The 26,935-nt window shown below is 42.6% G+C and overlaps 1 protein-coding gene across 3 annotated transcripts in view; it reads right to left on the reverse strand.

The window, feature by feature from the left end:
• Positions 1 to 3,763: 3,763 nt before the first annotated feature.
• The window catches only part of CDCP1 (CUB domain containing protein 1), a 134,380-nt gene continuing 111,208 nt past the window's right edge, over positions 3,764 to 26,935 (reverse strand). For all 3 annotated transcript variants that reach the window (XM_063922418.1, XM_063922419.1, XM_063922420.1), the window contains exons 5-9: positions 24,773 to 24,991; positions 18,915 to 19,304; positions 10,279 to 10,647; positions 8,321 to 8,405; positions 3,764 to 4,531 (exon numbers count right to left, since the gene is read on the reverse strand). In XM_063922418.1, coding sequence (XP_063778488.1) covers positions 4,114 to 4,531; positions 8,321 to 8,405; positions 10,279 to 10,647; positions 18,915 to 19,304; positions 24,773 to 24,991 — 1,481 coding nt within the window. In that variant the 3' untranslated portion in view covers positions 3,764 to 4,113. The remainder of the gene's footprint in view (positions 4,532 to 8,320; positions 8,406 to 10,278; positions 10,648 to 18,914; positions 19,305 to 24,772; positions 24,992 to 26,935) is intronic.

The following is a 26,935-nucleotide window of genomic DNA, read 5'->3' on the forward strand; positions in this document are numbered from 1 at the left end:
TTTTCCGCTTAGTGAGCATGCCTAATGTTCGCACTGCGACAAGTAAATTTGCTATGCAGTTAGGTATTTTACTCACGTTTTTTTCTTCGTTCTGGCGATCGTAATGTGATTGACAGGAAGTGGGTGTTTCTGGGCGGAAACATGCCGTTTTATGGGTGTGTGCAAAAAAACGCTACCGTTTCTGGGAAAAACGCGGGAGTGGCTGGAGAAACGGAGGAGTGTCTGGGCGAACGCTGGGTGTGTTTGTGACGTCATACCAGGAACGACAAGCACTGAACTGATCGCAGATGCCGAGTAAGTCTGGAGCTACTCTGAAACTGCTAAGAGGTGTGTAATCGCAATTTTGAGAATCTTTCGTTCGCAATTTTAAGAAGCTAAGATTCACTCCCAGTAGGCGGCAGCTTAGCATGTGCAATGCTGCTAAAAGCAGCTTGCGAGCGAACAACTCTGAATGAGGGCCAATATTCGAGATGTGATTCACTAAGGATTTATATAATCGGAGACAACACACTCGTCCCTTGCATCAATTCCCCGCTTTATGCATACTAATACCTTGTTTGCCTTCTTTGCTGCAATCCTACTTTGGATACTACTGCTAAGTTTGTTATCTATGAGAACACCCAAGTCTTTTTCCACTACAGAATCCCCTAATTGTACCCCATTTAGTATGTAGGTGGTATTTTTGTCCTGGCTACCAAAGTGCATTACCTTACACTTGTCTGTATTGAACCTCATTCTACATTTTGCTGCCCATGCTTCCAGTTTAACTAAGTCATTCTGAAGAGACTCGGCATCCCCCTCCGAATTTATAACCTTACACAATTTGGCATAGTCTGCAAAAATTGACACCGTGCTCTCTGGATCTACTGCTATATTGTTAAACAATAGTGGTCCAAGTACAGACCCTTGTGGCACACCCCTTAGTACTTCAGTCCAATTTGAAAAAGTTCCATTTACCACAACTCGCTGCTCCCTATTATGTGCATATTGTGCTTCCTAGCCCCAGTTTTTGTAACTTGTAGATAAGTCTTGTGTGGTACTGTGTCAAAAGCTTTAGCAAAGTCTAAAAAGATTACATCCACCTCCTTACCCTGATCTAGGTTCACGCTAACTGTTTCATAGAAGCCTAATAAGTTTGTTTCACATGATCTATCCTTCACAAATCCATGTTGGTTCCTATTATTAATCTTATTGGCTTCAAATAACTTCTGTATACTATCCCTTAAAATACCTTCCAGTACTTTCCCCACAATAGATGTAAGACTTACTAGTCTATAATTACCCGGATCAGATTTACTTCCCTTTTGAATATTGGCACAACTTCCGCTATATGCCAATTTTTGGGAACCATGCCTGATGTAAGCGAGTAATTAAAGATAAAATAGCGGTCTTGCTAGTTCGGAGTGTAGCTCCCCGAGAACCCTTGGGTGAATTCAATTGGGACCAGGTGACTTATTAATCTTAATTTTTTTTTAATTGTTCACAGACTACTTCCTCGCTTAAATAAGCACTTCGCAGTGGGACATTATCGCTGCTGAGATTAAGTGTTAATCCCCGCATCTGGTCCTCTCTTGTGAATACAGATGAGAAGAACTCATTTAATTTTTCATTATCATTTTTGATTAAGACACCCAGCTTGTCCTTTACAGTATTTTTTTTTCCTTGAAACAAATTTTCCCATTCAATGTCGCTTTGAGCTTCCCGCATCAGGTCAAAGTTAGCTTTGCTAAAGTTTAGAGTCCTAGTTGAGCCTATATAGGGCTGTTTATGAAAACGGATATTGAATGTGACTATATTGTGGTGGCTGTTTCCCATGGGCTCCCCTACTATAATATTTGATATCAAATCCCCATTGTTTGTTAATACCACGTCTAAGATTGCATTGTACCTAGTTGGTTCCTCGATTAGTTGAAGTAAGTAGTGATCATTTACTATGTTTAAAAACGTATTGCACCTAGCAGTGTCACATGAATAATTTTTCCAGTTAATCGCCGGATAGTTAAAATCTCCCATCACCTAATCCTGCCGCTTTTTCAATTTGATTCAGTAACAATTCCTCATCAGCCCCATTAATACCAGGTGGCTTGTTGCATAGCTCTAATACTAACTTTTTTGTTCCCTTTCCCCCACTTGCAATTTCTACCCATAAGGTCTCAACAATAGCTGCAGTCCCCTCGTGACTATCTTCCCGTATCTCAGGTTTTAAAAGTGGCTTTACGTAAAGACATACCCCTCCACCCCGTTTATTTAGTCCATCTCTCCTAAACAGTGTATATCCCTCAAGATTGATTGTCCAATCATGAGATTCATCCCACCAAGTTTCAGTAATGCCTATAATATCATACGGTTTGTTTGCTGCAAGGACTTCCAATTCCCCCAATTTCCCTGTAAGGCTTCTAGCGTTTACATACATACATTTAAGGTAAGTATTCCCTCTTGCGCTAGGGACATAATTTTCAATATGCAGTATTGATGATCCATAATCCTCGTTAGTCAGCGTTTTTTCAATACCCTTACTAATAACCTCATTACTACCCTTGCGAGCTGCTTTTTCCCTCCCCCCTTCTCCACCCCCAATTTATTCACTACCTCCATCCTTACTATTCTCACTGCTTGACCCGTAGTTTCTACCTAAACCCTCCCCCCAGGCACCTAGTTTAAAATCTCCTCTAACCATCCTCCTCCCCCCAGCACTGCTGCCCCCACCTCATTCAGGTGCAATCCACTGTGACAAAAAAGATGGCACCTGACTGAGAAGTCCGCCCAGTGTTCCACTGTCTTCTTACAACCAAGCTACACCACTGATCATGGCAGCACAATAATGCCAGTCACCAATGGTTGATTTAATACAGGTGGCTGATCAGGCTTTTGCCTAAAGGGGCCTACACACGGTGCGATATGCACCAACTATTTAAACCAAATGGTGTAAATCGCATTGAATATGGCGCATATCGCACAGTGTGTACAGGGCTTGCGATGCCGATGCACAGTTCTGTCACGTTTGCTATGTTCATGCAGATGTGATTAGATCGCACCGTGTGTTCAGAAAAGCCTTGCAATCCCGATTTAAGTCACCCAAGCCACTCCCCGGCCACTACCTGAGCCCTCCTCCTTTCACGCGGAGGAAGGAAAGGAAGCCATCAAGCAGCACGCTGGAGCCTTGAGTTTTGGCAAGTATTAAAAACCACTGACCAATGTTTTTGCTTCTAATGGCCGCTATTTATCCACTGTGAAAAGGTGCCACCCGCACCCCTGTAATAAAAACCCACTATTTAAATTAGCGTTTAATTTTTTTTATTTTTTTAGCATGGTGCAAATCGCACATAGTTCAAATGGCACCATGTGTATATGCAATATCAGCTCCTGGGACTTCAAGGGAAATTGCATGGTACAAATCTCACAATGTGTAGGCCCCTTTACAGTAGCTGCAGACACATTCTCCATTACTAGCTGTACTTACTATAGTATGTAGCAATTGTTCTCCACTCCTTCACAATTGCAGGTTAGTTGGGCAGGTCCATCTTTACATTCTGTTACATGTCATTGTGTGTCACTTGTATGTATGTAGACCCTCAATGCCATTTCTGCCTAATATTTTGGTGCATTATAAATAAAGGATAGTAGTAGTACTGTAAGTTATTAAAGAGCCAATTCTATGACTATTAAACACAATATACTTAAACCATGTTATTTAAAGTGGCATGCACCTATTATGCCGTAATCTCATGCACAGTGCATGTTAATAGGAGTTAGGAAGAAAGTATTTAAAACTTCTTTTTTTTTAATAAAAAAAAAAAATTAACACACAAGAAAACAAACCAAAAAACAACAACAACAATTCCAACTAAAACACTTTCCTCCTTATGGATTCCCCCCACTGTTTGTGGAAATTTTCAATGAACAACATATGCAAGCACTCAAATCATGAGGCTGCCAAGGCATCAGTTCTTCACACTGCATAGCCAGATATGCTTTGATGACTATCCAGATGTGATGTACATGGATGAGTAATGTCCCTGGTGCCCGGTACTCTGGATATATATGTCTTATCAGACTGTTTTAGTGCCATTCCTTCAAAAATAAATAACATCTGTCCATCCTGAATATACAGTATCACGCAGATATCACAGTTCCATTTCCTGATTCTTCTATGTAGGATATACTGGTATCTTCATTTTCTACCGGTTGCCTTGAAAATGATTCACAGAAATTGTAAATGTCATTCTTTTTCATTGAATGGGCAAGGAGATCCTCCACTTTATCTTCTCTTGTACTTCCATTAGGGAAAGTTATTGGGGGAACAGGTGGCGCATCGCCCATGCGTCCTTCAAAAGGTTGGTATACATCTACCTCCGGAACCAATCCATTGGTTTCTTGCAGAAGGTGGCCATATATCATTGTATCATCAATAACTGCGTAGACATGGGACTCGTTACTCTTCCTACCCTTCTTGAAGATGGCATGGCGCCTGGGTACCTCAGTGTTCACCCTAGCATCGTAAATACCCACTGGGGATTCTTTCTGCTTTTTCCTGAAGTGAAAATAAAAAGAGATATGTGATAAAAGGAAAAGACCTATAACTGCAAACTGCAATAATACAAAATATTATATAGTACAAGTACAGGTTTCAAACTGCTTTTGTTATAACAACTGGAACATCCCTTCAGAGTGCCGTTTCATCATTATCCTTTATTATGTACAGTAGATACATTTTACTTATAATAGGGGCAACACACATACACCAAGGTTAAAGAGTATATTTATCAGTATCAGGACTCCAGGTCGACACCAATACGATGACACGGACAAAAGGTCAACATAGACTTTTTCATACTTGACGATCCACATGGACTACATTTGGGAACGGTAACATGTGCCAAGCGCAGCGAGGCACCTTGCCCGAAGCATGGCGAGCAAAGTGAGCCATGCGAGGGGATACGGTGCACTAATTGGTGTTCCCAGTAACTTTACGAAGAAAACAACACCAAAAACAATCAAAAATCTAATGTCGACCTATTTCTGGCGTCGACCTAATGTGTCGACCTAAGTGGTGTCGACCCTGAGTCCCAGATCCTATTTATCAATATACACTGCTAACTAACAATTTGTATTGCGGCGACAAAGATTGTAGTTGGCTAGTTTATTCTATTTAGGTCTACTTGGTGCCGGTAGTCTAATGCTTCTGGTGAAGGGTTACAAGAAAATGTCTGTTGGAAAACCACAGTACTCTGACCCAGAGGAGATCCAGCAAAGCCAATCCAGAGGGGATCCATCAGTGCCTCATTGACGGGTATAGGTTTGATACATTTTTCTGACCTCCTAGAAGAGGTCTATTACGACAGCAATAAGTGGCAATTAAAAGGTGAGCTAACCTTTACTTAATTTGAGAGAAGCTGACAGGAAAAAACTCTGGTGAAACCATTAGAGAAAGGGCTTTTGCCAGCTTCATAAATAATTCCATTAAAAAATGATGGGGACTAAGTAAAAAAAAAAAAAAAACCTCTATGCAGAAATCATCCTGGTCAGAACTGACCCCAGGCCCTGATACTGTGAGGCAGCAATGTGAATGACTGCCACTTCAGGCACTCTACTGGATGAATCAGCTGAAGCTGCAAGATAAGTGGCTGGATTAGGTTTCTCTGTCCAGCACACTAACCAAGGCTGCAAAGGGAGAGAAGCTGGTAGCCACGAGATCCTGTACAGCGCAAGAAAAATCTACATTACGTGGGGATACAGATTCTGACTTAGTGAAGTTTTTAGTAGACTTAATTATTGGACAGGCAAATGGTGTCTATCCAAGTATTATGTCACGTACACCTGCACATTGGCGGATCCAGGGGGGGGGGGCACTCGGGCCCGTGCCACCCCTGTCGTTACCCAGGAATTGATATGGGGACACAAAACATAAAAAAAGCCGGGTCCCGACTCACTCAGGACGCGCTGTGAGCCACAGCGCTGTCCTGTCCTGTCAATCAGTCTGGTGGGAGGGACGGAACGGAGGGAGGAACTTGGAAGAGGCGGAGACCATGAAGAGTGTGATCTCCCGCCCTCCCCTCCTCCTCTGCTCCGCATGCTCTCCCCCCCACGATGAACTCCGTTGCTGTACCTGAGGTGGGGGCAGTTCGGTCCCTGGTCCCCCGGCTGGATGCCGCCGCACTCCCCGCTGATTCCCCTCTTCTCCCTCCTCAACCATGCGGCCGCCCCCTCCGCGTTTTCCGCTCCCCCCTGGCCGCATCCTGCGACTCCATGCTGGCGGCATTGTGGCCTCATACGGATCGGACTATACCCCCCGGCCTGACAGCGCTGCTGCTCACAGTGTCCATGGTAAGCGGTGGGGGCCTGGTCCCTGGAGGGAGTTATTTGGTGGGGTTTCTGGCTGCACACTCTCCTGCCTCTCTGTCCCTACCCCCTGGTGCCTCTGTCCCTACCTACTGGTCCCTCTGTCCCTACCTACTGGTGCCTCCGTCCCTACCCCCTGGTGCCGCCTCCGTCCCTACCCCCTGGTGCCGCCTCCGTCCCTACCCCCTGGTGCCGCCTCCGTCCCTACCCCCTGGTGCCGCCTCCGTCCCTACCCCCTGGTGCCGCCTCCGTCCCTACTCCTTGCTACCTTTGTCCCTACCCCCTGGTGCCTCTCTCTGTCCCTACTCCTTGCTCTCTCTGTCCCTATTCCCTGGTGCCTATCTCTGTCCCTGCTACCTCTGTCCCTATTCCCTGGTGCCTCTCTCTGTCCCTTCTCCCTGCTACCTCTGTCGCTACTCCCTAGTACCATATAAAACGTGTATAACATGCTCTACCTGGCGCAATGTGTATAGAACACTAACTGGTGCAATGTGTGTAACGTGTTTTACCTGGTGCAGTGTGTATAACGTGTTCTACCTGGCGCAATCTATATAACGTGTTCTACCTGGCGCTATCTATATAATGTGTTCTAGCTGGCGCAATCTGTATAACGTGCTCTACCTGGTGCAGTGTGTATAACGTGCTCTACCTGGCGCAGTGTGTGTAACGTGCTCTACCTGGCGCATTGTGTATAACGTGCTCTACCTGGCGCAATCTGTATAGCGTGCTCTACCTGGTGCAGTGTGTATAACGTGTTGTAACTGGTGCAGTGTGTATAACGTGTTCTACCTGGCTCTGTCTGTATAACGTGTTCTACCTGGCGCAGTGTGTGTAACGTGTTCTACCTGGCGCAGTGTGTGTAACGTGCTCTACCTGGCGCAGTGTGTATAATGTGCTCTACCTGGCGCAGTGTGTGTAACGTGCTCTACCTGGCGCAGTGTGTGTAACGTGCTCTACCTGGCGCAGTGTGTATAACGTGCTCTACCTGGCGCAGTGTGTATAATGTGCTCTACCTGGCGCAGTGTGTATAATGTGCTCTACCTGGCGCAGTGTGTATAATGTGCTCTACCTGGCGCAGTGTGTATAACGTGCTCTACCTGGCGCAGTGTGTGTAACGTGCTCTACCTGGCGCAGTGTGTGTAACGTGCTCTACCTGGCGCAGTGTGTATAACGTGCTCTACCTGGCGCAGTGTGTATAACGTGCTCTACCTGGCGCAGTGTGTATAACGTGCTCTACCTGGTGCAGTGTGTGTAACGTGCTCTACCTGGTGCAATGTGTGTAACGTGCTCTACCTGGCGCAATGTGTATAGGGTGTTCTAACTGGCGCAATGTGTGTAACGTGCTCTACCTGGTGCAATGTGTATATAACGTGATCTACCTGTGTGGTGTAATGTGAATTGGTACTGTTATGTGGCCATGCTCTTTCCCCATGAAGCCACACCCCTAAATTTTTGGTGCGGCGCACACTGTCCTTGGTTTGAAATATGGCAGGGGGACCACCAATTTACTTTCTGCCAAAGGGCACTGAAATGTCTAGTTACAGCTCTGGGGCAGAGTGTCCTGTTGGCTACACAGCCCAGCAGCATTGTCACCCCCCTCCTCCCCCTCGCAATACTTTTGTAGTGTCCAAATCAAGTCTGTTTTTATATTTGAATAATTAATAAGATTAATATGAACCTTCTTTCCTATGGGACCCAGAAAAGGACAGATAGGACCCCAATTTTTAAAAGTGAGGGGTCTGTGGGGCCCACTTTTTTTTGGGCTCAGCGCGATCACTGACACTTTTTTTATTTTTTTTTCAAAAGGAGAACCACACTCCTTATCTGGGAGCACGCGTGCCTTAGGTGCATGTAAATATAACTATTACTGTTCCCATATTATGGTGCCCCCCCCTTTCATTTTCTTCTGGATCCGCTCCTGCACCTGCATGCCTGGCGTACTGTACACCAGCATATGTATACAACATGAACATACACTTACTTTCTTTTGATACAGCAAACTGTTACAATCACGGCCAAAACAACTGCAACTGCGGAAGCTGCTGCAATGAGTATTGTTTTTAGATCTGTTAAAATGAAAATAAAGAGGATGTATGACATAGAACCAAACTTTTCTATTACTGTACAGTGTGGAAGTGCCAATGTTGCTCTACAATTCACACTACAATACAATGCTTAGAGTGACATGAGTTACCAAACACCTTCCTCTATGCTTTAATATCAGATAGAGTGATGGCTACCAGAACTATTTCAGCATCAAACGGGAGCTCAGTCAATATAAAAATCTGTACTCCATGAAGTACATACAAACATGACCAAACAGGTTCAGGAGAAAGCCTCAGCAGAAAAACTGTGAAATGTATTACCTTTACCATACTGTACCATCTTCTGTTTTCTAGGGAAACTTTTTGGAGTATAGTTCAAAAAAGAAAACATTTTCTCTCCAGCTTTTGTTCTTAAATTTTGCTATGTTATGTCCAATAACCTGTAATAACTACAAATCTCTGTGCACAAAGTTTCAGGTCTTCTGAGAATGTTTCAGCGGAGATTGTGTACATGGAGGGAGTGATTTTCCTGTACACAGTACATCTGCTGCCCATAATCCCACTGAAGGGTACTGCAGCCAGCCAAGAAAGTGGCAGGTCAATCTCTGCTGTTTTGATCATGTAGGATCTAGTTGTGTGCCAACTGTAGATGCTCTAGCCATACTTGGCTACTCTCCCCGAAGTTGTGGAAGTCTCACAGTTTTTCTTAGTGATGCAGGCAGAATGAGGAGATAATACATGGAACCGCGTCTCTGTATGGAGTGGGCGGGGGATACGTTATGCTAGAATGCATCATTTTAGCACCATACCTTCTCCGTGTAACCATTAATTGTGGCAATTTCCCATGCTGAAGAGGGGCCTAATGATGCAAGGGGTTCACTATGGCTGGCCGGCGGTCGGGCTCCCGGCGACCAGCATACCGGCGCCGGGAGCCCGACCGCCGGCTGACCGACAGTGTGGCGAGCGCAAATGAGCCCCTTGCGGGCTCGCCGCGCTACGCGCGCCACACTATTTTATTCTCCCTCTATGGGGGTCGTGGACCCCCACGAGGGAAAAGAAGTGTCGGTATGCCGGCGGTCGGGCTCCCGGCGCCGGTATACTGAGCGCCGGGAGCCCAACCGCCGGCATACAGAAGACCACCCGATGCAAGAGGCCAGACCTCTGCGACTGGTGGCTTGCGCGTCTCCATGGGTGCCACAAGCCATCGGATGGTGCCGGGGAAGATCAGATACGGCAAAAGGACACAGTTCGGATCGGTAATGCAAGCAGGTGTGACACCTCCTGCTGCATTACCACATTAGTGCCATCACTGCTGCTTCTACGTAAGCAGCGACAGCAACTCCAACATCATCTGGATCAAGCCCATCCTCTGCTATCACCATCCTAAGATGGCGATAACGAAAGAGGAATTGTTAAATGGACATCTCCATGCACTGCAGTGTGTGTGTGTGTGTGTGTGTTTATTTAGTAATGCAAGCACATCATGTGAATAGCATATAGAATAGCTTTTACATTTTGTATTGTTTTACTTTTTATACATTATTTTTCAATTAACTTTTGGGGAAGTTAGGTCTTTGTGTCCTCAGGACAGCAATACTTCCATCCATCACTTTTACAACTGCTACTAAAAGGTAATGGAGACTGCATAGTCACAAATATTGCATTTCCTTGGCCGTAATGTGGCAAGCCCCTCCTGGAGAAGATTGCATAATGTTGCCACCGTATTTCTGGTTATAACCCGTGCCACCGCCTTGATATGACATTTATCTGCATCTAATTTGAATATAGAGAATATTACTGGTATGTAGTTATTTGGGCATTCAGTGGTCCTAAAGAGGCCAAACTGGACAATTTTTCTAGAACTTACCCTTAAGCCTGCATATCAGGTTCTTACCTGGGGACACTTGACTGAAGATAATAGACATCTGCATTTTAAGTTTGTTTCTTCTAATAAATGGTTTGCAGTTGGAGATGTTTATCCAGAACGGAGAGTATATTTCCATGGGACTTGGCAGTTGTTCATCCTCCCTTCGCACTACGGCCAGTCCATTGCTTCCCTGTTCTTTTATGTTGACGTAGGCGCTGCCCGTTTCACAAATAATATCCATTTTGTCCTTAGAAAATTTCACTTTCCCAGACAGCTTTTTAGGTAAATTAATACTCCACGAAAGAGACACGTAATCTGGAAGCCCGATGTCCCAGTTTGGAGTCTGTAGATAAACAGTATCTCTAGTTTTGGGGGAGACAGTGAATATGCACTCCTCTGTAAACAGAACACAGGGCAAATTAATAAATAACAAGCAGCAGTACACAAAATAAGATTTATATGGTTTACAATGCACAGATCTCATCATAAAAAAAACTAATTTAAACATTGACAGTACTGAAATATACTTATAACAGTACATATTCCCGTTTACTACAACAACAACAGGCGCATGTTTAGTTGAACTTATTTACATACACAATACATATATGGAAAAGGCCATACATTAAAAAAAAAAAAAAAAAAGAATATTTGAAAAAGTATTCAAATCAGGCCTGCTTATACTGTAGTTGGTAATAAGTGCTGAAGCCACATTAGCCTATCAGTACACGATACAATAATGTAAACAAGTGTTAAATACACAAAAGAGACTATACCGTCCTGACCATTATAAACAAACACAAACGTCACATTTTCAATAAAGGTTGTCATTAAATGTAAAACCCATCCACATCTGTTTACTACTTTGTGTCAGTCTTCTTCACATTGAAATTTCAGTTACATATTGTGAATAGCCTGCAGCGACTTGATACAATATAGACACAACGCTAATGGCTAATGACTTAAGTACTAGCAGCTGGAGGGATCAGTACACAATCAGCCAATAAGAAGCAGCTAGATAGTGCTGCTGATAATACCCATCCTTGCACTAACCCTCCAGAACCTGCTAGAGATGCCAAATCCCCTCTGTTAATTAGCTGAACTTCTGATTGCACACCTCCCCCTTTGCCATCTGATATTGGGCCTAGTTCAGATCTGTTCGCTCGCTAGCGTTTTTTGCTGCGCAGCGATCAGGTAACTACTGCGCAAGTGTATGCACTGGTTCTAGCGAAGAAACCATTCGCACAACCGTTCGTAAGGAGATTGACAGAAAGAGGGCGTTTGTGGGTGGCAACTGACCGTTTTCTGGGAGTGGTTGGAAAAACGCAGGCGTGTCAAAGCGTTTGCAGGGCGGGTGTCTGACGTCAATTCCGGGCTCGAATAGGCTACAGTGGTCGCAGTGCCTGAGTAAGGTCAGAGCTATTTAGAAACTGCACAAGCGTTTTTTGTACAGGGCGGCTGTACACGCGTTCGCACACTTGCAAAGCTAAAATACACTCCCCTATAGGCGGCGTCTATCTGTTCGCAGCGCTGCAAAAAAATAGCTAGCGAGCGAACGAACGAACAGATCTGAATTAGACCCATAGAGTGTAGCATTTAAGAGCAATATTATCTAGGCCTGCAGTCAGGACTAGGCCTGCTTGCATTTGTGAAGTATGCATTTGTTAAGGATGTATTTTAAGGATGAAGTTAGAACCGGAACTGAAAACCATCTCTCCTTTCTTCACAGGTAAAAATACCATCCTCATGCTTGTATATCGGAGTCTATCATCTCTCTCTGGCTACACTTTTCACACCCCAAGAAAGTTTGTCTGCAAATTTCTGTGATCTGTCTTCAATGCAAAATCCACTCTGTTAATTAGCTGAACTTCTGAGTGCACACCTCCCCCTTTGCCAACTGACATAGGGGGTCATTCAGACCTGATCGCACACTAGCTATTTTTTGCGGCGTTGCGATCAGGTCAAAACTCGGCAAAAGTGCGCATGCATATGCACCGCAATGCACAGGCATGCCGTACAGGTACAAAGCGGATCGGTGCTGGGCGATGGATTTAACAAAGAATCCATTTGCACAGCTGATCGCAAGAAGATTGACAGGAAGAAGACGTTTATGGGTGTCAACTGACCATTTTCAGAAAGTGGTTGGAAAAACACAGGCGTGTCCAAGCATTTGCAGGGCGGGTGTCTGACGTCAATTCCGGGACCGGACAGGCTGAAGTGATCGCAGCGGCTGAGTAAGTTCAGACCCACTCAAACTGCACAGAACTTTTTTGTACTGCTCGGCTGCACAAGCGTTCGCACATTTGCAAGCAAAAATACACTCCCCCATAGGCGGCGACTATGTGATCGCAACGCTGCAAAAAATAGCTAGCGAGTGATCAACTCTGAATGACCCCCACAGTGTGTAGCATTTAAGAGCAATATTATGAAGGCCTGCAGTCAGGACTAGGCCTGCTTGCATTTGTGAAGTATGCATTTGTTAAGGATGTATTTTAAGGATGAAGTTAGAACTGGATTTGGACTACGCTAGAATCTCTAATTAAACTAGTTCCCCAAACACTACAACTCAGGACCACTATGTGGCCTCTCCTCACCTCTGCTATGAGAACACCAGGACCAATGCCTACTACTCCTCTGTCCAAAAACATCATGACTGCCCTAGGGACTACCCTTCAAGCTGAGCAGGGAACTGAGGGGCGTGCGCACCAGGACCAGACTTTGCTGGGTCATTTCCATTGGACATTAGTGTGCCCCCCACATTCTCACACCCACCCGCACTGCTCTCATGAGACCAGGACATTTAAAATTTTTGCAAAATAATGTTAGTACTGTTTTCCTGCAAATGTGTTTTTCTCTTCTCTTTCTTCTTACAGCGTACTTCCACCCCACTGTGTGCTATTCCTGTAATGTTTACCTCCATTGGTTGCACACCCTGCCAGCAGTAACCTACGCAGTGCGCCCCACATGGCTGCCTCAGATGGTTCCTCCGTGGGCAGGGTGTGCTTCATTTGGATCTTTCCATGCAGGGGATAGCATACTCATACATACGTGTCAGTTTTCCCATGCATGGCCCTTGTATGGCTCATCTCCCACTGTGTAACCTTCGTAGTGCGCCCAACATGGCTGCCTTATCTGGTGCGCTTGTGGATGGAATGAAAAATATATGGACTTGATGGTTTTGTTGGAACCATACTCTGAACTTTAGGACTCTGCAATCTCCCCATTTTGTGTTATCTAGGGGTGGACTATTCCACCCTGTGTAATCCTACGCAGTGCGCCTAATATGGCTGCCGTACCTGGTACCTTGTGAGGGTGGAATACACAACCCTTGGAGGTTATTACCCAAAATGCCTACACCAATCATGCATTATGATTATGCTTTCTCTGTGCTCAAGGTTTTTTTTTTTTTTTAATGTATGTGTGGTTTATCTTTTGATGTATTACTTAAATCTTCTGTATTATGTGCATTATTTGAGTTCAAGTTGGCTCCGCGGGTGGCTGCTCTGCGGTACTGCTCTGCCAAGCAGCCTTCTTTTTAGTCTTACATGTATAATATGTCTAGTCTATCGTACAGTTGCAATGTGCAGTATGAACTCATACATGTAATGTTTGTAATGTATGCCACTTTTCCCCACTTGTTATGCCATGTATTCCTCCTTCATGTTGCTGCTTGACAATGCTTTGTACCACAAAAAAATCCTAGTGTACATGAGAACACCTGGCCAAAAAAGCGGATTCTGATATGTGCCACCTAGTAGGCCTATCTGAGGATGCGCGCGTGTGTGTGTGTGTGTAGCAATTATGTGAACATGCTTGTGACTGTACTCAGCCTTCTCTTGCTGGTCTCTGTTCTGCGTCTCTCATGCATAAGGGAACACAAATCAACAATACTCAAATGAGCCAAGAAAAGAATGAATATGCATATTTGGAGTATGGAAATGTGTTCTTGTGCACAAAACAATGGCGTACATTCCACCTAACATGAGTCCCAAGGATGCACAAATCTACAGTTCACTATAAAAAATATTTTTAGACCTCATAGGTAATACTCTACTGCAAGGAATTGTTCTGCCAACATTGGTTGAAAGGCTCATTCAGATCACTTCCTTGTCTATCAGAGGCAACAAACTATCTGTTCTCTAATGCCCCTTTCACAAAGAAATCCCACGTCCGATCCGGATATCGAACACAGTTTCGAGCAGTGTCACAGCCACTCAGACCCCTTTCACACTGCACCTTGCGTGTCATTCCCGTTCACACTGGATAACATCATCAAATTTACCAAAAGGGATTTACCGCAATGAGATCTATTAATAAAAAAAGTGAAAAAAGAGACTTGTTACTTTTCACTATATATCGCATCAGCTCGATACGATATGTAGCTTTGTTAAATAGCTAATAATGGATTCTTCTGCTCGCCATACAATAGTATGACCAGCATAAGATCCAATTCAACAGCTGATTTCCCTTCAATCCTCCTGGGAGTCCCTGGCACACAATTTGTTTTTTATTTTCAATACAATGAGGCATACGATCTATTGTACGATCGTATGCCTCACCTGAACATGTGATGTAAAATAAATAAATAAATAAAAGGACGCTGATCGTATGCACCATCGTACGATGCATCGTATGTGCATTCGATTACGATGAATAATATGGGCTGCACATATGATCTGAGGATGCGACATTCGATCCACGGCCACGCATCGTAATTGTATGCAAAATACGTACTTGTGCATACAATGCATCACACGATGTGGCTAAATCGTATACAAGAATGCTCTAGTGTATGACCAGCTTTAACTTTCCGGCAAAGTCATCTGGTATCCAGGTCTCCGGCGGATTCTGTCTTCAGCTGCGGTACACTGAGAAGCGTGGAGACGGAAGCCAGGTACGTTCTAGCATATGCCAGCGGCTGAGGTCAAAAGGAGGCTGCAGGGGCTGCTAAGATATCAAAGGAACGGAGCAAATGCCGAGTGTGGGGCAGAGAGCAGGGAAGCATTAAAACTTCCCTGCCGTTTTCGCACTGATGTTCAGATTATGCTGTCCTGAGATGGTGAATCTGAACATACCAGGGAGATGGAAAGCAGAGCTTAATAAATCACACTCACCATATTTAAAGTATGGTGATGTGATTCAGCCACAGAGCAGCTGGAAAAGTCAGGAACTTCTCCACAGTAACTCGCTCTACGAATGGTACTAGGCAGAGAAAAGGACATCTTTCTGTCTGCTCTATGAATAGACCCCAATGTCTTTTATCAAGCTGCCATAGGCTCTTATAAAGTATTATTACATGAGATCCACACTTGTCTTGGGGAGTGCAATCATTTCTTCTTGCAGCCTCCTGAGGTGCGAGAAGAAATGTGTGCAAAGTCTGTGGTTTAGGCTACCAAACGAGAGTACCTAAATACAATTTTTATACACAGTCAAAAATGCAAAAAACTGCTCAGGGGCAAAGGAGGTGAAATAGCACCCATGACCACTCAATAGGAAATCTATATATATTGCTGCACAGTTAGGAAAGTTGCAATCACCGTCATAGACAGACGCATTTTACTTTCCTGCCCGTTATAAATTCCATCACAGAAGACTATCATATGCATCAAATTCCACAAACATTTATTTACATAAAATTTATGCTAATACACCTAAAATGTAGGGCGTGAAATACTGCTGAATACATACAAAGGGGAGCTCGAACAAATCAGCAGCCAAAATAAGGGATCTATTTACTAAGCAAAGCTGGAGATAAAGTACCAGTCAGTCAACTCCTAACTGTCATTTTTCAAACTCAGGGGTCTATTTACTAAGCCTTAGATGGAGATAAAGTGCATGGAATAAAGTACTGGCCAACCAGCTCCTAACTGTCATTTCTCAAACCCAGCCTGTGACATGGTAGTTAGCAGCTGATTGGCTGGTACTTTATCTCCAGCAACTTTATCTCCATCTAAGGCTTAATAAGTAGACCCCTCAGCCTGTAACATAGCAGTTAGGAGCTGATTGGCTGTTACCTTATCTCCGTCCACTTTATCTCCATCCAAGGATTAGTAAATAGACCCCTAAACCTGTATGAACCATTTATCAATCAAATGCGATGAACGATGCCAGGTTGCGTGCAATAGTGAGTACACACTTGAAGAAAATGTGGATGATTTGTCGTTCCAATTTGGCTCAAAATGACAAATCGTCCAATATATTGTCTAGTGAGTACCAAACTTAACAGCTCATATAGCTATAATGCGCTCTACAAATGAGCAAGCTGAAGTACCAGCTTTCTCTATGATGCACACAGATGCTGTGCTGACATCAGTCTTGCCTACTTTTGAAAAAGCATTTCAGGAAGATTGTTAAGTAACAGCTATAAAGTGCGGACGTGTACTGCTACATCCGAGAGGTGTGTCATAAAAATGACTTACATCTAAATGTAAATGAGCCTCAAAGCAGTTAGTAAGTTCTACTTGTTGATGAAAATACGCTGATACTTTTCAGAGCTTGCTCGTGTATTGTGTTTTACAAGTGGTTCCATATAAACCAATTTGAAAATACATGTAGCCATAGCGATCATTGTGCCTGATAACCAATACAACAAAATGGTACTGAAACCCCCTGAATAAATTCTGCCTTTTTCCCCTGGCTAACGTACAAGGATATAGACATGCTGTACTTATCACACATGTGAGGGTCTAGGGCTAAGGCGCAGCTTAGTCATGTGTCGGGCCATGGAATCAGTGCAAGAAGGGGCTTGCCATGCTATCTGTCATCCATACATATAGGGCATGATTCAATTCAAAGACCGTTGAATAGCACTGGGTATTAGCTCCTGGGGCTACTCAATACAGTGCAGTGGTAAGTCGGAGAATGCCCGTTCTCACTGACTAAACAGGGTGTTTTGTCAGGAGAACTGGCATTGTCCGACACAACACTGTTTCTGCCGCAGTAAGGGCAGAAATCAGCACTGCGCCAGAACTTTTGTCAGTTTTCTGCTCGCACCCCTCCGGGGGCGCGCCGGGAACTTACTGTACTGGGGCCCAGGATTTCTCTTGGTAGCCCTGATTGAATAGCCCCGCACGGTAATTCTCGGCGCTATTCAACTGTCTTTGAATTGAATCATGCCCATCTCCATCCACTTTATCACTCTCTAACTGCCATGTTACAGGCTTTGTTTGAAAAATGACAGTTATGAGCGGATTGGCGGCTAGTTTGTCTGTATCCAAGGCTAGTACATCTCTCCCCAAATATTTACAATAATAAGCTCACTCAAAGCCCTCATATTACACTGTGACTTCAACATGTACTGCATGTCATACTCAAACGGAGTAAGCCCAATTCAGTGAGGACTAAATTGAACCATTAAAGGTTTAGAGGTTTCCTTATGCAACTGAGGGGCAGATGTATTAAGCCTGGAGAAGTGATACAGCAGTGATAAGAGGAAGGTGATAACACACCAGCCAATCAGCTCCTAACTGCTATTTTTCAAATTCGTAATGATTGGCTGTTGCGTTTTCACCTTCCACTTATCACTTCTTTATATCACTGCTTTATCACTTCTACAGGCTCAGTACAGCTGCCCCTGAATTCATAACAGACATTATGAACATTTGCAACTTTAAATAAATCAGAAAATGTTACCATGACAACTAGCTCAACTGTAAAACAATGCAGGGAAGGTCACCCTTTATGTAATACAAAGGAATAGTTATCAACAGCAGCCTTATATAAACAGTAAGTCCACAGACATTACTAGACACCCCCTCACATTCTACAGTACACCATAAACCCTACACAAACCACTAAATCCAACATTTAAATGAAGACTCCGACTATCTACACTCAGTAATACATTTACACATAACAGGACACAACACTTTTCACTAATACCCCTTTTCCACTAGCTCTTAGAAACACGGGTAAATGTGCGGGGGCGCGCATTTACCAGTGTTTTGCCCTAGTGGAAAAGGGTTCCCCGGCAAATTCCCGGATCAATTGATCCGGGAATCCTACCCGGCTAGCTGTCTAGTGTGAACGGGAGCCGTGTCGAGGCGACACGGCTCCCATTCGCAGTGTATAGGGAGGGCGGCGCTGGGAGATCATGTGATCTCCCAGCACCGCCCCTGCCGCGTCAGTAGTAGCGTCACCAACCCGGAAATATGCCGGGTTGGTGAGCGCTGTTCAAAAGGGGCTGTAGCACGGGTCGCAGCCGTGTCAGGCGACACGGCTGCGAACCGTGCTTTAGTGGAAAAGGGGTATAAGAGCACTAGCAGCACTAGATAAGAGATGGATCTGACCCTGTGGCATTCCCTTGTACTTTTGCACCATCTCATATGGGAAGAAAAATCACAGCATGTGCCAGCTCTGGGCACCAGGGCACGTCGGACCTCTGCGTCCAACAGGTCATTGTCACAAGGGGATGGGGAGGATAAGGGGGGGGGGGGGGTCCCTGTCTGTTACATCTTAACTGGGCCCCACAATTTCTGATGGCAGCCCTGCCCCTATCTTTTCTTGCTGCTCTGACTATTACACATATGAGGTTGCGTGGCATCCTACAGAAACATAATAACCCGTATACACAGCATGTTTACATTCAAATGAATGAATACCGCCCTTAGTGCGCAAAGTAACATTTGCATCCCTTAACCTTACAATACTTAGCTGCTTCATACCTTTAATGAATGATACAAAAGACACATGCAGATCATGTTCAAGTAGTTTTTTAGGATTTCCATTCCAAGGTATGTTCATAATGATGGTAACGTTGTCTCTCATTTGAACCTTTTCAATCGACCCATTTGGGCAAAAGGTTCCAATTTTAAACTGATCTCTGTCAGTGCAGCTGAAGATGTCATACGTGAATCCTGAGGTGGTTACATTGCACGGTTTGTCATCTACATGCTGCTGTAGGTAAATGGACTTGGATGCTATTTCAGTACTTATGTGTTCTGGGGCTATCAGCTTCCAGGTGTATGTCTCCAGGCGCACAGGGAACTCAACCAAAGATTTAGGGATGTTAAGGGACACATTGCTTATATTGCAGACTTTGATATCCCAGCATGCTAAAACACAAGAGAAAAAAAAAAAAACATTAAAAAGGAATTAAATATCAGTTATACTATACATATGGATATAAGGTCTGTTATCCCATCTTGAGATTTAAGCCACACATACATTATGCATTTATCATCCCGTTGATTATTGGCATGACGGGCCGATAATGGCTGCGACCAATCAGCGATGATCGGATGGTAGGGCATTAAAACTCTTTCAACATGCCAGACTGATCCGATCTTTGGTCACTGCATCTGGCAATATATGTGCAGTTGCAGCCGATCGCCTGCCCGATATTTCCCATGATCCTTCACAGGGGAGGAATGGGGAAACGTCTCTTCCCCAGGAGGAAGATCCCAGATACTGTGTGGCCAAACACTGACGTATCTCCGTATATCTGCTGGGTGTCAGGCTGTCAGATAAAATGTCTGCTGGTCTGACAGACATTTTATCTGACAGTGTATTCCCATCATAAGAGTGTTTTCTAGAATTTGAAAGGGTAGGCCTAAATCATAAATGACTTCACAAAAAATAAAAAAACCTCAGCCCTTGATTAATCTACACATTTTTTCTAATCACAGGGTCATTCCATGTCAGTTCAACCAGGCTTGTCTACCACCCATCTCAGATTTTTATTAATTTTTTTTTAGTTGAAAGGATGTAAAAAAAACTTTTTCTGCCAAATATCTTGACTGTCTGACAATTTTTTTTATTATATATTGAATTTTCAATTTATTAAATTATTTCCTAATCACAGCTTCTTTATCCAGTTTATTTGAAGTATGACGGGTGTTTATTAAGAAATCACCGCAAAATTTGTACCCCTAAGGTAACTCTTCCTCCTGAATCCAAAGATCCAAACCAAAATCACTTTATCTGCCTTATGCTTTGAGTTACGGCAAAAATGCAAATTTTTCAAAAATACTTAAAAACACTAGGTTCAATCAACATTAGATATCCCAAATTGTTTTATGCGCTTAACAAAGTCATTATTACCACCCCCAAAAAATCAGCATGGTACACTGTTTCATAGCGGAGAAAAAATCGTGAAGTTGACTTTCAATTACGGTTGTATCGCATACATAATTAACACAAGAAACCATGAAATTTAAAAACTTAAACATAACTTGAATCCATAACCTAAGTTGAGTCAACAATCGCATTATCTTTCCCTTGTTTGGAACCTGCTGTAACGATCTGTTTTACTTAGTGTCAGCAGACTGTGCCTTCCAGTACTTCTTTGGATAGTGGGCACTTACGTTACACAGGGGACGTGAATAAAAGGAACAAAACACTGAAACACATTTGTTGATTAGTTTTGTTTCATGAAGTGTACCAGCACATCTTGTTCCTCCTGATTACATTGATGAATATACCCAATGTACCAGATGTTATTGTACACTGCTGGTTATGTATGTTCCAGGTTGCAGATCACTTTTGTGTACATTTTTTATGACTGTAGTTATAGTGACACTAAAGGGGTTATGCAATTAGTCACGGTAAATGAACCCGGCTAATTGTCCCACCGTGGGCTATCCAATTAGCCCTGTAAAGTGGCGGCTCGCGCCGGCTTATCAGGGATTTTGTTTCAGGCAGGCAAAACCAAATCCATGGAAAGGGGGCTGTTTCTACCAAAAACACAGGTTTCACCGAACCTGTGTGTTTTTTGGGATATAATGCATTTTTTTTTTTTTTTTTTACAGGCGATCAAATTAGATTAAAAAAAATCAGTACGGTATACAGAACTAATACCCGGGTACCATCACATGATTTTGTTTGACGTGTCTATGCTTCATATATTTCTGGTACGGAGACTGGGAAAATCCCCTTTTTATATGTATATCATGTATTGTGATTAAATACGGTTTTAAGTATACTACGCCATGAGAAGTTTTCATACTGTTTTTCATGTGCAATGGAATGAAAGAAACCTTTATGAGCCTTGAATAACAAGATCAACACGTAAGCAGTGTGAGCATCTGTTATGAATCCACCTATGGTTTTGTGTTCATAACAGTTAAAGATACCTTTAGGAGTATTCTGCATACCTATTGAAAGTAAGAACAAAGTGAGCACTATTCTGTTTGTTATCACGGTGATACCCCATACTGTAGAGGATTTCTGCACCACACTCTTTTGGGGAGATTATAAGGGTTTCATAATACCAACCTTCCCTGATCTTCACATAAAATAGAGTTGTTATTTATACCCCTCTTTTTTTCATACCTACAAACCTGTGAGACATACTGGGGGGAATTCAAATGTTTGAGAAGTTGGTTGGGTGTCTGTTTTTTCCTGTCTATTAGATACGAAAAAGCAGACACCCAACTGACTTTTCAAACATTTGAATTCCCCCCACTGAATGAGGAGAATACAAATGACGGTTGGTTGAAGGACCATACATCTGGTACAAGTTTGGCGCAAGGACCTTTTTATTGTTTTACCATTTGCTTAATGCCAATTTGATGGATATAATTTTTTCTTTAATACACTATTATAATCATCATTTATATTGTGCAACAAAATTCTGCAGCACTGAAGAGTGGCAGATTAGAACATATTACAGAAATGTAGAGTACCAACAAGCATAATACAAGACAGTCAAAGTACAAATTCTAGAATAGTAAGACCGCAAGCATACACTGTATATATTGCAATACATAATAAGTAAGGTCTACAATAAGACTGTATTGCACAGAACAAGCAGGTGGAGTAAGGGTCCTGCTTGTTAGATCTTACAATAGTACAGCAGACAACTTGATCTATAAAATACCCGTAGCAGTGATAAGGCCAACATGAAATAACAATGATCAGCATTATGATCTGCGTTTTGCAGCATAGCACAAAGAAACCATCAAATTAAAAAAAATGTAAAGAAAAATTTTGTTTCAACTACAAATCCTTCATTTTATACTTTAGAGTTCATTTTCATATTTAACATTCAATATATTTTGTGCCATATCCACAAAATAACGATAACTGGAAAATTATAAAAACAAAGTAACCATACTGTTCCCCATTTGCTCATGGAATTAGCACAGACAGCCCGGTAAATCACCAAATTACATTCAAGTAGTAGTGACGGATAAACCAGACAAGCCTGATATTTTCTGCATGGGATCCGGTCTCTAGGTCGACAAGACTAAGGTCAACCACTATTGGTCAACAGTAAGTAGGTCGACGTGGTTTCTAGGTCGACAGGGACTCTAGGTCGACATGCATTAGGTCGACATGAGTTTTTCAATGTTTTATTCTTCATTTTTTGAACTTTTTCATACTTTACGATCCATGTAGACTACACTTGGGAACGGTAACCTGTGCCCAAAGCATGGCGAGCGAAGCGAGCCATGCGAGGGTATACGGTGCACTAATTGAGGTTCCCCATCACTCTCTGAAGAAAACAACTATTTTGTTTTTAAAAAACTCATGTCGACCTTTTTTCATGTCTACCTAGAAACCATGTTGACCTACTTACTGTCGACCAATTGTGGTCGACCTAGACACTGTCAACCTAAGTCTATTCTATATAACATACCACACCCATTCTGCACACTGGTCTCCTGCATGTGGCTAATTCAGCAAGAGCTCTATTTAATACTCAGCATTAGTTTTCAAAGTATATTTACTGGACTAGTAGTAGGCAGCTTTTTAAAAAGATTTTACAGCTGTACCCTGAACCACAGCAAGGCTTTTGGGGGCTATTCAGGTTTGCTAGCAAACCACAAAAACATACTAATGGGCAAAACCATGTTGCACTGTGTTGCACTGCAGGTGGGGAAGATGTAACACGTGCAGAGAGATTGGATTTGGGTGTGGTGTATTCAAATTGAAATCCAAATTGCAGTGTAAAAATAAAGCTGGCATTATTTACCCTGCACAGAAATAGAACCCACTCAAATCTAAAGGTGGGTACACACTAGGCAATGTACTCTGTGAGTGACATCACCTAGTGTTTCCCCTCCCGGGCCGCCTGACGGCAGGCATACTCACTGTGCGATATCACAAAGTGACGTCATGCTGCGGCCGGCCGGAGCATGCAGCTTTGCAAAATGAGTCCAAATTGAGCTGCATGCACGGCCGAGACCGAGGGTCGTTAACAACCCACGGGGCCGCGCATTGCTAGTCGGCGGCTACATACACACTGGGCGATATAGTAAACTACATCGCCCAGGAGGGGGAAAATTAGCGATGTAGTATACTACATTGCCATGTGCACGTTGCATCTGCTCCATCTGCAGTGCAACATGGTTTTGCCCATAAGTGTGCTTGGATTGCCAACAAGCATGAATAAGCCCCTTTGTCAAGTTAGCTGCCACGTTGGCTGGATTACCTCTCTAATTAATGGAAGGAGATGTAGTCAAATTGTCAATATTTACAATGTCGACATGCATAAGGTTATAAAATTAAAGCAAGCAAGCACCGAATAGTAGTAAATAAAAAATTAAATAAAAATAATGACAAACTGAGTATAACCAAACGGTGCTCATCTGGTCACGAACCCACTATGCAACAACAAAAAGAGAAACACAACATAGTGTATATGATTTAAAACCAACAAATGTGTATACTCAATACTGGTGTTGTGATGTGAATTAACTTGGGTTTAGAAGGATAATATGTCCCAGAAATCACACCCAATACATATACAAGTCTCCCATTAAATTAAAAAAAACTTTTAATACGTAAAAATAAAACAAAGACCAATAGTAAGTAGCAAATGTATATAAGCACCAAATAAACAAAACCAAAAAAACAAAACGCTTATTGGTCTTTTTAAGGAGTCAAAGTGTATTGGAAAAGACCCAATGCATTTCATCTCTTGTCCAGGCTTCATCGTGAGGACAGCCACAGTGGAGATAATGCAGTATTTATAGCCAACAAATCAAAATTCAAAATGCGTAAAATGGACAGGCATCACTTCCAGTGATATCATATCGGTCACTGGTAATAATAATGTATTCAAGTTCAACATATAGGACATTTTGTAAGAAAAGAGTCCAAAAGTATTGGTAAAGCATAACAGTTCTTATTTGTCTGCACAGAATAGTGTTAAATATATATATATATATATATATATATATATATATATATATATTATTTATTTAGTAAAAACAAACAACTCAGGAGCTCCTACGCATTAGTCTTTTTACCTGCTTATTGAACACCGCTCTATCTGCAATACAAATAGAGAACAGTACACCTAAGAGGAAAGTGACAAGGATACATAAGTGTTCACTGTAAACGGATAAAGAAATAGCATGTTCCATTGTCATAATAGTCATTCCTCATACGATTCAATGATCACTATTTGCATTGTCAATTGAATATACCACAGGCACAGGGTAAACACCAATGTGTATGAGCACGAAAAGCATTTCCAGATACTGATGCGTGCTTGTAAACAGAAAACTCTGCAAAAAAATCATATTAACTCGATCAAAGCGAAAACATAAAACATTACTGTGAATAATCCTACCTATTTCTTTTTCCGCTGTTACAGTTAGACTGTTTATATTATTACAGAGGAAGGAAATTCTATAGTATTTGCCTCCTTCAAGGACCAGCTCGGTATCACAGTCAGCAAGGCCCTTGCAGATCACACAGACAGGGGTAAAACGACGTTGTATAGTTTTCCTCTTTCCAATGCGTACAACCAGATCTTTCTCCCTGGTCAAATCCAGATGGTACATTGTGTCTGTAGATGGAAGCATAAAATGTCACAAAGACTATTGCTAATAATCAATGCAGGGAAAATTGTCATTGCTCTTATTGCGTATTCCAGAAATATAATCAAGTTCCAAATAAAGAACCAGAGGACTAACTCAGCTCAATTACTTCTATATGGATATATACATTCTATTCTGGTAATTAAGAAATGTACAGTGGTGCTTGAAAGTTTGTGAACCCTTCAGAACTTACTATATTTTTGCTGAAATTTGGCCTAAAACTACCTTAGATTTTCACACAAGTCCTTAAAGTAAATAAAGAGAACCAAATCAAACAAATAAGACAAATTTTTTTTTATTTTTTTTTTAGACGTGCTCATCGTTTATTGAGGAAAATAATCCAATATCACATATCTGAGTGGCAAAAGTATGTGAACCTTTAAGCTTAGCAAATATTTTGAAAGTGAAATTAGAGTCAATCTATGGGATGACAATCAGTGAGTGGACAACCAGTCTTTTTAAAAGAACAGGGATCAATCAAAGTCTGACACGTTTGTGGAAGTGTATCATGCCACGAACAAAGGATATTTCTGAGGACCTCAGGAGATGAGTAGTTGACGCTCATCGAGCTGGTAAAGGTTACAAAACCATCTCTAAAGAGTTTGGACTGCACCAAACAATCAAACATATTGTGTACAAATGTAGGAAATCTCATACCATTATAATCCTCCCCAGGAGTGGTCACAAAAAAAGATCACACCAACAGCAAGGTGTCTAATAGTTCACAAGGTCACAAAGGAACCCAAAGTAACCTCTAAGCAACTGAAGGCCTTTCTCACATAAGCGAATGTTAATGTTCATGAGCCCACCATCAGGAGGACACTGAACAACAATGGTGTGCATGGCAGGAATGCAAGAAGAAAGCTGCTGCTCTCCAAACAGAACTTTGCTACCCATCTGCATTTGCTAAAGATCACCTGTACAAGTCAGAAGGCTATTGGAACAATGTTTTGTAAACAAACAAGTCCAAAACAGTGCTTTTTGGCTTAAATGAGAAACATTAGGTGTGGAGAGAGGAGGACACTGCATTCCAGAATAAAACCCTCATACTATCGGTGGTATCATGGTTTGGGCCCGATTTGCTGCATCTGGCCCAGGATGACTTGCCATCATTGATGTGACAATGAGTTCTGAATTATACCATAATATTCTAAAGGAAAATGTCAGGACATCTGTCCATGAGCTGCATCTCAAGAGAATGTGGGTCATGCAGCAAGACAACCAAAGCACACAAGTCATTCAACCAAAAAATGTGTAAAAAGAAAAATAAATGTAAAGTTTTGGAATGGCCAAGTCAAAGTCCTGACCGTAGTCCAATCAAAATGTTGTGGAAGAACATGAAGTGAGCAGTTCATGGGAGGAAACCCATCAACATAACAGATCTGAAGCTGTTTTGTATATAGGAATGGGCTAAAATTCCTCCAATAAGATGTTCAGTACCTTCCATGGCTCGCCCAGCTGCTGTGCTACTCGGTGCTGGAGTCTGGGTGTGGGACACAAAAATCTGGCCATCGGTGAGTATGGGGATCATACACTCACTACATACTGTGTGTACACCTACCTGCTGTCTCCCTCACTATATAATGTGTGTACATCTACCTGCTGTCTTCCTCACTATGTACTGTGCGTACACCTACCTGCTGTCTCATTCACTATATACTGTAGACAACAGGTAGGTGTATACAGGTAGAAGTCACTCGGGGGTCAACCTACGGAGTAGGGGTACTACTGTGTGGCATAATGTGTACAAGGGGCGCTACTGTGTGGCATAACGTGTATAAGAGGTACTACAATGTGTATAAGGGGTACTACTGTGCGGTATAATTTGAACTGGTCGGGTGGGGTGACGAAAACCAAACCCACTGTGTTAATACTTGTACTTTATCATTCCAAATTAGTGAACCATTTATCAC

Source organism: Pseudophryne corroboree, chromosome 5 (genome assembly GCF_028390025.1).
Source record: "Pseudophryne corroboree isolate aPseCor3 chromosome 5, aPseCor3.hap2, whole genome shotgun sequence".
NCBI classification, from domain to species: Eukaryota; Metazoa; Chordata; class Amphibia; order Anura; family Myobatrachidae; genus Pseudophryne; species Pseudophryne corroboree.